General features: G+C 40.4%; 1 protein-coding gene across 2 annotated transcripts in view; it reads left to right on the forward strand.

The window, feature by feature from the left end:
• RANBP3 (RAN binding protein 3) overlaps nucleotides 1–10,621 on the forward strand; it is a 48,939-nt gene extending 38,318 nt beyond the window's left edge. For both annotated transcript variants that reach the window (XM_080384121.1, XM_080384122.1), the window contains 5 exons: nucleotides 745–869; nucleotides 2,832–2,952; nucleotides 3,589–3,731; nucleotides 5,864–6,044; nucleotides 6,957–10,621. In XM_080384121.1, the coding sequence (XP_080240247.1) occupies nucleotides 745–869; nucleotides 2,832–2,952; nucleotides 3,589–3,731; nucleotides 5,864–6,044; nucleotides 6,957–7,000 (614 nt within the window). In that variant the 3' untranslated portion in view covers nucleotides 7,001–10,621. The remainder of the gene's footprint in view (nucleotides 1–744; nucleotides 870–2,831; nucleotides 2,953–3,588; nucleotides 3,732–5,863; nucleotides 6,045–6,956) is intronic.
• Nucleotides 10,622–10,931: the final 310 nt, after the last annotated feature.

Here is a 10,931-nt window from a genome sequence, read left to right on the forward strand (position 1 = left end):
AGGTGACATGCTGGATGCTAGTTTCTCCTCTCCTTTCATCTTTAATGTTAAACACATACAGGCCACACTGTTGTGGGTGGGTTTTGTGGTCATTCTGCAGCATAAGGGAGTATCTTCAGCAGAATGAAAGCAGAGGGAATTAGCATGGCAGGTACTGGGAGTGTAGAAGAAATGTGGCAAACTGTTTAACAATTCTGTTACATTTCCAGTGACTGAATGTCTGACTCAAATGTATATTGTATTGAGCGGGTGCACCAAATGTTTTGCATGAACCGAGAACTGTTTGCTGGATTTTAGACTTCTGTGACTCTTCAGATTGGCAAGGTTTTCTGGAAATTTGGGGAGCTATGGGAGTTCTCCAGCAAACTGCTTGCAAGCCAAAATAAAAGTGGAAGATTGTGCTGTACGTGTGTGGGCACAACCATATAGCTGGTAGCAGTATCAGTACTGCTGGGGCACCTACAGATATGTAGGTGTCCCTGCGTTAGCAAAGGCTTTAAAATATTGTATGCGGGACAAAATTTTTCAGTAACTTACCTCTTCTGTTCTTTGTGTCATATTGTGCTTTTAAAACAAGTCTTAAAAGGCAAGCTTTAACTTTGTTTCAATCAGATTTCTGGTCTTCTATCAATGTTTGTCTTCTGCACTTTTATTTCTCCAAACTCTGGTGTACTTGTGTGAGAAGTTTATAAATCTTACAAAATTATATGCTAATCATTCTCAAACTTTCAAAATGCTGTTCAGCTAATAATATTTCAGAATCGCTGGCAGAGTCTGCAGCAGCCTACACTAAAGCAACAGCAAGGAAGTGTTTATTAGCGAAGGTAGAAGTGATTACTGGGGAGGAGGCTGAAAGTAATGTCTTACAGGTAAGAAACGGATCAAGTAGAGGAGCTTTTGAGTTTATGGGATTCATGTGGATGTCCAGTGGAGGCACATCACCTGATTCCCTACAACTCTGCTGTCCTCTAGATCTCTGATGTACTTTCTTGTCTCAGAATTCAAACCTTGGATGTTTATTATCAGATCCTTACTCTGTTGTTTCTTAACTTCCTCATTCTGAATAAATGTTAGTGTTCTGGCCATCCACATGAATATTAAGCATACTTTCCTGAATCCATCACATAAAAGCTTCCATTTCCTACAAAACAATTCTTTGAAGAAAATTTAAATGAGCCAAATATTTTTAACTTCTCTTAAAAAATTTCTTCAGTAGTACAATAATTAAAAACTCAGAATGGACTATTATGCCAGCACTCTGGCTTCTTGCAGAGCAGAAACCATAAAACAGTATTCGAGTTTGTCTTGAGGGTCCAAATTGAAATAGTGATGTTTAAAGGGCATTTGGTTGTGACTTAGACTCCTGCTTTTATTTGTGATTTTTTTTTTAAACACTGTAGTTATTCGTTAACTTGAATATACTTATGTCCTTAATGAATATACAGTATGTCCTTAAGAAAAGCGTACGAGGCTTTCATTCATGTAAAACAAAGTGGTATATATAATTCCCCCTTCTGCTTTATCCTCCAATTATAGGGGGCTTTTTTCTCTATCTTCTAAGTTTCTCAGCACTTGAACTGCATTATTTTTTAGGGATAGCTTTTTGTTCGTACAGACATGCTGGTCTGTTGACACCAAACAGATGCACTGTGTCAGCAACTAATGTATATCAGTTATTTTCGTATTATCCTAAAAAATAACCCATAATGTTTGCCGCCTTGGTTGTCTTTTTACCAGATATAAACAGGCTTTAAATAGTTGTTCTGGTACTTCTCTGTTTCGATATAATTCAGAAATTCTTGGATGCTTCATGTAATCGAACAAGATGCTGAAGAGATGAGTCCTGTTTCACTTAGGAAACCCACAGCTTTTGGTAGCTGAATAATTAAGAGGGCTGATGTGCATGTGTTGGAACTTAACAGACCTCTCGCTTATTTTCTGGGGTTTTTCCTGTGAAATTTAACGCACTGGAATCCCAGATGGGATTTTTACGGACAGAACGATGTTAATGTTGCGGAAATGAAGAATACAGAGCAAGGCGTTTTGTGGTGGAGAAAATGAAAGGGAAGGAATGAAAATGGAAGTATATTTTCCACCTAGTACGTGCACATATGTGGGGAGCTTGAGGAGTGATGCTGTTAAGTATGAAACCTCAGCAGTGACAATGACGCTGGATTAGAGAACGGGATATAAAGCAGAGAAGTTCAGCAGGGCCAGCAGAAGTGAGCTTTTATGGGAAGCAGGAACAGCCCTACCATTAGAAAGCACAAAAGCTGTACTTTTTCAAACTGATGAACCAGGAAGGCAGGAAAAATGCCTCTTACTTATTCATGACTTTATGTCATGATAGTTGAACAAACATCTTAACTCATTATCATTCTTTCTTCCTTAATACAGGAAGAACTTTGCTTTGGTTTTGTTGTGCTGGGTCTTCCCAACAACCAATATGACCTTTAGTGCACCTAAGAGTTCTTGTAAAAGAACTGACTGATCTAAGACTATAGATGACTCTTAACCATTTTCTTATCATAATAAATTTAGACACTTCCACAGAAGAAAATCTTATCTGAAAATTATTCTGGTTGTTTGAACTTGAACACAGGTATTCTTTAAGAATATATAGTTCTGTTAATAAAACCTTATGAAACCAGACAGCATATTCTGAGGGATTTATTGCAAAAGAGAGGACAACTGCTTTGGTTTGCACAGCTATAAACAGTTTAAAATTCCAGTGTGAAATCTGATTTTTTGTTTTAACTGGCTGTAGTGACTAAAGATGTATATTATTACTTCAACCAACCACTGTACTACAGAGGCGTTCTCTCTTACAGATTCAGTGCAAGCTCTTTGTATTTGATAAAAACTCTCAGTCTTGGGTGGAAAGAGGTCGAGGACTTCTCAGACTCAATGATATGGCCTCAACAGATGATGGAACATTACAGTCTCGGCTGGGTAAGAGGAACCAGGGGAAATGAGGTACTGGATGACAGTCGGTGCTATTTTCATAGGATGATTCCATGACACACAGCTGCATCCACTTTAGGTTGTGTCTTAGCTACAGCAACTCAGAAGTAGTTTGGACCCTTTCTCTTGCTTCAGTTTATGGCCCTTTCCTTCAAAGAGTATCTTTTCATATCCTCCTATTGGAGCAAATGTTGCAGTTACTTTTTTCCCTGCAAAAGCAAGCTGTATTTAGCAACTGAGTATTTGACTAGAAATTTATGGTCATGTTCTTCAGATCTGGGCACTTTGGAACAGGGTGCTTGTGGCGGGGGAGGTCTCTCTGAATAGTGCAGAATTGTCCGGACTGGCAGGAATGTGCATTAGCCAGAGATTATCAGCTCAGATCCAACCACTGGACTTTGATGTATTAACATATAAGACTTTGGACTAAATATCTTGAGATGTGACTGATAATCTTTAAATAGCCTACATTCTTCTGATTAACAGTTGTAACAAGATTCCTGTTGTAAGGGCTTTCCCTTAACATTCTTTATGAAGAGACTTAGCTTTTTATTCTGTGAATGGTTATCTTAGCTGTTTTGAGCTTGCTGTTTCCACCTAACTGATCTTGTATGTTGGCTTTAGTGATGAGGACTCAGGGGAGTCTCAGGTTAATCTTAAATACCAAGCTCTGGGCTCAGATGCAGATCGATAAAGCCAGTGAGAAGAGTATCCGGATCACTGCCATGGATACAGAGGACCAGGGAGTTAAAGTTTTTCTTATATCAGTGAGTACTGTTTTTTGTTTACATCTTGACCTTCCTACGAAAACTGGTGCTTCCTTATGTTGTAGTGGATGTAATGCTCAGTAGTGCCAAGTGACAACAGGCACACACTGAAACACAGAAAGTTCTGGCTGAATATGAGGAAGAACTTCTTCTGTGCTCTGAGAGTGACAGAGCACTGGAACAGGCTGCCTGGAGAGGTGGCGGAGTCTCCTTCTCTGGAGATATGCAAAACCCGCCTGGCTGTGACTGTGCAGCCTGCTCGAGGAGAGCCTGCTTTAGCACCGGCTTGGATTAGTTGATCTCCAGAGGCACTTCCAACCTTGACCGTGCTGTGATTCTGCTTCCCGTTCTTCCTTGCATCCTACCTCCTTACTCTGACCCTCTCCCCAGAGTCAAGGGGCTTGGCAGACTTTGCTTGTCGTAAAAGCCTTACTAGTTGTGAAGAAATTCCACGTAAAAGCTGCCCAAGGTTGTCCAAAGAGTAGTCCACAGAGTAATGATATCTGTTCTGTGCCTACTGAGACTATAACTGTAGTGTAAGATTAATGCAAATCATTTTTTGCTATAAAGGGAAACAGGAATTTCATAAATCTCTAATAGCTTAACCAAAATTAAATCTACCAGAACTTGTAGTGCAGAAAGCTGTCATTGCCTGTGTGCGGTGTGGGTGGATGTATAGATGTTCACTGGAAGTGAAACTAAATCTGTCAAGAGCATTGTGTTAACAATGAAGGGTAACACATTTTAACTTTGATTTTCTTTTAATACAGTATTCCAAGCAGTAGCAGGACAGTGAAAGTGATTCCTATGATTGCTAAATGGAGAAACTGTGATTCCAATTAGAATTAATGAAACACTGGGGGGGTCATGATACAGTGGGCAGGAAAGAAAGGTCATTCCCTAACGTCTGCTGGGAGCACTTAAGGGTTTTGAGAGGTCTGAATTGCATTCATTTGACTTACACTGATTCTACACAAGGAGTTGCTAAAGAAATAAATAAGTGTTCTTATGGATCAGAAGCTAAAAGAATAGCAACAAATGGTCGGATGCCCCTCTGACGTTAGGTTTGTAGGACTAGGATCTGGATTCCCAGAGTGGGACTTAATGATACCAAATAACCATTGATTAGAAAAAGCTGTGAAATTAATGGGGAACTCTTTTTCTCAGTACTTTTTTCCTAGATTTGAAAAGTTTGAGTTAATCTGTCATCAGGTTGTTCACTAGTGATTTTAGTACTGATGGAAAGTATCTTGTATGGAATAACTTATTCACTGCAGCTCGCTGCAGGGGGATTTTGCAGATGTAGAGGTGACTGATGGGGAGGATGGAAACAGTTTTTTATGCAAGAATCTGAGAAGTGCAGTTGTTACCTTACAGTTAACTTGGGCTCATGGTAATAGTAGTTAGTCTGACTTAATCGATGTAGTGAAGACAGTTTCATAGTATTCAAAGGGAATTAAATACTTGGTTTGACAGGCCTAAAATCTGATTTTGAATTTGAAGGCATGAAATGGCCACTAACCTTTGAGAATAACAAAGATGGATTCTTGGGCGGGTTGTCACAAATGCCTCCCTCTGAAACAGCTGACCAGTGTAAGAGAGAGAGTGTTTAAAAAATAAATCAATAGAAAGCTTGGAATCATCACCTGCCTGACTGCACGCCCAGTCAGTTTTCTGATTATACCCTAAGTTGAAATTTTATGTTGGTGCATCATGAAACGTTCAAGTGACTTGGTTGTGATTAACCAATACGTGAAGTTGAGTGATGAACCTGGAAAAATCTGTGCAAGACCAACTTTTTTTAGCTTTTGGGAGGTGCCAGGAAAGCTGTGTGACTCTGGGTGAAGAAGGTTATTTAAAATCTGCCTGTACTGGTCACGTTAGCCAGAGACTGTTGGTGCTGAGCAGAGGAATATTCTCTCTCCGTCGGAGTTCAGGATATCTAAGATCTTGCTGTGTACACCACAGCCCATTCTGACCTAGTTTGAAAAACCCTGTGTGAGAAAACTGGAAAGCAGATTGTGAAATCTGGCATGACTGGTGTGTATTACATAAGTGGTGGTTTATTCTGTTATAATTCTTTGCACTTTTTTCTTGTTTCTGAATATTAAAAAAAAAAAAAAAACCCACAGGCAAGCTCTAAAGATACAGGGCAGCTGTATGCTGCGTTACACCATCGGATCTTGGCCTTGCGGAGTAGAGTGGAACAAGAGCAAGAAGTCAAGAATGTAGCACCTGAGCCAGAGGTAACGCAATCAAATGAGGAAGACAGTGATGATGATGTCATTGCACCTTCAGGATCAGTTGGAAGTGGTAAGCAAGACAAGTTTCCTGTTTTCCATACGTTTTCTCTGTTCCTTAAGGCAGGCTGTCCTCTCTGTAAGTGTACATCAGAGATGTACATCTGTCCTCTTGCTGCTCGCAGGTGTGTGGAGTAAAACTCGTTACACAAATTGTCTTTTTGAATGCAGCTACTTCTTGCTGCTTCTCCAAGTGGTAAAAAGGCCCCTGCGCTGCTTCCTTCTGAGTTACATGTCACAGTTGAGCAGAGGTTATCTGTGTTTTAATTGGTTCTAGTTTTGTTTACAGGATTTTTAAGGGGGTTGGGGGTTTCGTTTTGTTGCTTTGGCCACGCTGGCTTGCGTATAAAACCTGAGATGACTGTCATGGGCTGCTGTCAGCAGGCAGGATCCAGACTGACTCTGGAGTTGGAGTGCTATTGAGGGCAGAAGGCTTACGAAGGGGCAGGGAAAGAGTGTAATTAATTTCATTATACATAAGGAGATGTAACTTAAGAAAAGCACTAGGTTTCAGTTTGAGGAAGGCTTCCTTCTGTACTCCCAGCTTGGGATTCATCTGTGCTTTGCTTTCCTAGAGCGCAGAACATCCAGCCTTTGACAGGGACTAGTTCTACATCCTGGTTTGCTGCAGGGAGAAAGAAATGAGGATGAACAAAAGCAGCAGGTGGATTGAAGAGGCTGGAAACTGAGCTTTTGGGCTCGGGGATGCTACTGGGATCCCCAGATCAGTCAATGGCATAGAATTCTGCAGCAGACAGCTTAAATCTGGAGGAGGAGGACACAAAGCAGGGGGAGGGGGAACTCTCCAGTTCTCATCTGTCATTGAAATCCTAAATCTGATGCTTCTCTAGGCTTCTCGGGTAGGGTCTCTTGTAAGGCAAGAAACAAAACGTATTATGACAAAGACCTACTTTGTTTGTTTCAGGTCCTAATGATGAAGGTGATGGGCAGAATGTTGGCAGCACATAGCAGATGTGAGCCGATCTGCTTGCAAGGCTGCTATGAACACCATCTTGCAGGCATCTCTGGATACCCCAGGCCAGCTATTATTTCAGGCAGTGTTGAAGGCTCCAGGACTTAAGAACTGTGCATCCCTGTTCTGTTTGTTTGGTTTTTTGGTCTGGATCAGTAGATTCCACACAAAAAAAGCAGACTTGGAAACTACCTGAATGTGGTTTGGGATGTGAAAGCTCATCATATTGATGAGCCAAAAAAAAAAAAAAGAAAACCAAACATTTCCCCTCTTCCTTGTAATTGAAATGGCACATTACAGCTTGTCACAGCTTTTCATTGGGACCTTTTGACTGTTTCTTCAGTAGTTCATGTCTTGCAGGCCTCCGAGATAGAACTTTCCGACACGGTTCCAACTTGAATTCTGCTTTCGTAAACCCTCCTCCCCCCTTATGAGTTTCTGCCACCTGCAGGGAAGCCGTGTCCTCACCAGTTCCTACGCTCACTGATGGCCCTTTGGGGTTCATTCTCTTTCTTTTTTTTTTTTTGGACTGCAGATCGGGCAGATTATGTTTTTACCTTTTAATCCCAACGTAGGTTGTAGACACCGTTGTTCCCTGTCTAGTGGGTTTGTAAACAGAGAAACAAAACATTGTGGTTCACCAGAAAAGCTTTTTTTTTAATGCGGTAATAAGAGACTTTAAAGTCCACAGGACGTTTTGCTAACTCTTTTTCTTTCTTCCCATTTCATTATTATTATTTGGGGATTTATATTGTGGTGATACTTTTTTATTTTAGTTTTTCAATAAGATGCTCTTGTGTGTTGAAAAAGTGAAACTATTGTTTTGTACTGTTCTTTTCTGTTACTATTTAAGGGAGAGCTAAGCCACTATATATAATAGATGTCGCATACAATTTTTCTTAGAAAATTATGTTTCTGTGGCTACAATGAAGTGTAGGAGGCATGCAGGTTACACCTTCAGAAAAGTTGATGAGGAAACAGCTGTTAGCCCTTGGAAGAATAAAATAGGCTCATGTAATGAGCTTTGTCAGCCATTAAAATAAATCTGTATAATAAAGCAGCTCTCATTTAATGGCTTGATTCAACAAGCCATTTAAGCACTTGCCTGAACTTAACTACATGTGAATAATCTTACTGAAGTCAATGCAACTATTCATGCTTAAAGTTGAGTACATTAAATATCTCGCTGAATTAACGGCCTTAAATAGAAAATTAACTTCTAACCCTTCCTATCCCTGTTCTGTTTCCTGAAGTCTTGCAGCATGAAGAAAAAGGTAACATTGCCAGCTTTGAATAGTTTGGGCTGAAGGATATTGTATTCTGTTCCACCAAAATAAAAGCAAGAATGTGTTTTCCTGTGTGTAATTCTGAAGTACTCCTACTGTAACCATAACTCACTTTTGTTAGAAAACATCCAAAGCAAATTTTGGCCTTCTGTGTGAAAATTTAGGCTTATTTTGTTGTGAAAACATATGGTATATTGTTGTCCAGGAAAGCTGGAATTTGGTAGTCACTAAGACCAGTGACCAGGTCACCTTCCCTATAAATTCCCCAAAATGTTCTACTTTATAAATAGTTTACTGAGAGATTATTTCTTACCTTGCTTGCTCTTTCTCCTGTAGGTTAAGGAGATCTAAAATGCACCGTTTAAAAGAAAATTAAAGGGGAAGAATTTAATGTAGCATGAATTGAAAATGAAAATCCAGGTTGTAGCACAAAAGCAACTTGGAAATTACCCAAATAGCAAAACAGTCCTTATTGCCTCTATTATAATGAAACCCGGTTTTCTTCACCAGGAATCAAGAACATGTTTTTACCTGTTAATTGCTGTTAATCATTGTTGGGGGCTGAAGCTGTTGGGGCAGGGGGGTGCTTTGATTTTCCCCATAGCCTGTTGAAGGAACAGCTTGGGTTCCTTTTCCAGGGAGTGAAAAGGGCTAATGATTAGCTGTGCCAGTGCAATTGTGATTTCTCTGGATTGTCTGCTCATGCCTTTCTGCATTTTGGGTTGGTTTTTTTTCCTTCCTTACAGTTACGGGGTGTTTTAACCATGCACAAACCTATCGATGCACCCCTTCTCACTAACAGAAGCATGTGTCTTAACACCCACCTGCACAACTGTTTCTGCATCACAAGGTCTGGGGAACTGAACTGTGTGTTCAGATAAGTCATCTGCATTTTGGATCTTGGATCTTCTTACACCGAGATACTCAGATGTAAACTACTCTCTTCAAACAGCCTTGCAGTGTAACGCTGCTTGTTGTCAGCAGAAAGAAAATGAATGTGTCGTGGCCAGCAGAGCCTACTTGTGGAGAAACGGGTGTTACCTCCTGGTCCCAAACCCCATGGGCTCCCTGCAGGGTCTCACTTTGAGGTGCTTTGCCTAAAATGAAATTGACGCTGTGTGCATGAAGATCCAGAAAAACGGAGTAAGCGTGCTTGCTTTGGGGTTTAGTGGTGGTGTGGAGTCACCTACTGCATTCTAAAAAAAATAATAATCAGGCAACTGTTTACTGATATAAAAAATTTATTTCAGCCAGAATTGCGTATATGTTTGTAGTGAAGAGGGCAATACTGCTGGGAACCACCCCCAGGACTGGGCACAGATTGAGTTCAAGCCCTGCCCAGCAAGATGTTATTAGGGCAGAGCAAAACTTATTTCACTCTCTGCTTTAAACCTTAGTCAACTAGTGACAGGTAAAACCAGATAATGCCCATGTGTTTTGAAAGATTTGTGTAAGACTGCCCTATGGGAGCATATGCGGGAACCACATTGAAACTTTTATCAGAAAACAAGCAAAGAAAAAATGCCCTGAGCCCTGCGCTGGGCTGTTAGAAGCGAGGTTGGTGATAACCAGGTTTGCTGCCTTACAACAATCTTCCCCTTGTATCATCCTCCTGCTGCATCTTTACTTTTAGGTCTGTTAGTGTGTGGATGTTGTTAGCAATTCCTGTACATCTTGTTCTGGCTGCTGACTGATGGCACAGCCTTTCAAATTTTCTAGGAAAAAAAAAGACTGAAGAGCGTAACAAAGTTGAGCACGCCTGAACAGGAAAATGTTGCAAGAACAGTGGTGTTAGTAAAACCAGAAGTAAACCTCTTATCCGTAAAAATTTCAAATAATGTTACACGCACAGGAAATGCAAACATTAAGGTAAGGCAATGTGTAGTCACAACATCTTCCTGTGGTCCAGTTCCCAATGTATGATATGCAACTTAAGGAGACAGGGCAGGGAAAGATCTAAATAAACTAGTCCTCAGCAGTCCTCCACTGAAACCGGGCAGGGCAGGTGTCCAGACTGTTAGAAGCCTGCAGGAATTAAAAAACCTCTCTGTAACGACTGTCCCCCCTGTTCCCAGTCACTGAGGTATCGATTCCATTGCTTCGGTGTTGCTGCCATAAATGACTGTTCCTGATGCGTCCCATTCTGCAGTTTGACTGGCCTCTTGTTCTCCCAGTGAGTGTAGAAAATGGTTTATTTCCTTTCTAGAAACATGTTACATATTTGAAAGTCTACCATGTTTCCCCATAATCTTCTCTAGTTTTAGGAATTCCAATTATGATAATTGCCATAATTTGTCATGCAAGATTTCATTAAACTGACTTTTCACTGTGTGCTTTTCTCCCCTTGTTCTTTGGTCTTTCTGTGCACTGACTTAACTGACTCCGGAGTTCGGTTTATGTGGGTAGCAGCTAAATTCAGACAGTGTTATAAAGGTATTTTAAAATAAAAAACAATTTTTATTTTAAAATAAAATACAAGGTCATTTTCTGCAAAGATTTGCACAGAGCAACATTGGTGCTCAGAATTGGTGAACTAAAAGTCAAACTTAATTCTTGGCTGCTGGTTTACAGTGCAGGTACCTTGCAAAGCTGTGCTTGAAGATCATTTGTGTCTCATTTGAAGATAGTAATCTGAGTTCCC

The sequence above is a fragment of the Falco punctatus genome, assembly GCF_963210335.1.
Source record: "Falco punctatus genome assembly, chromosome: 4".
NCBI lineage: Eukaryota > Metazoa > Chordata > Aves > Falconiformes > Falconidae > Falco > Falco punctatus.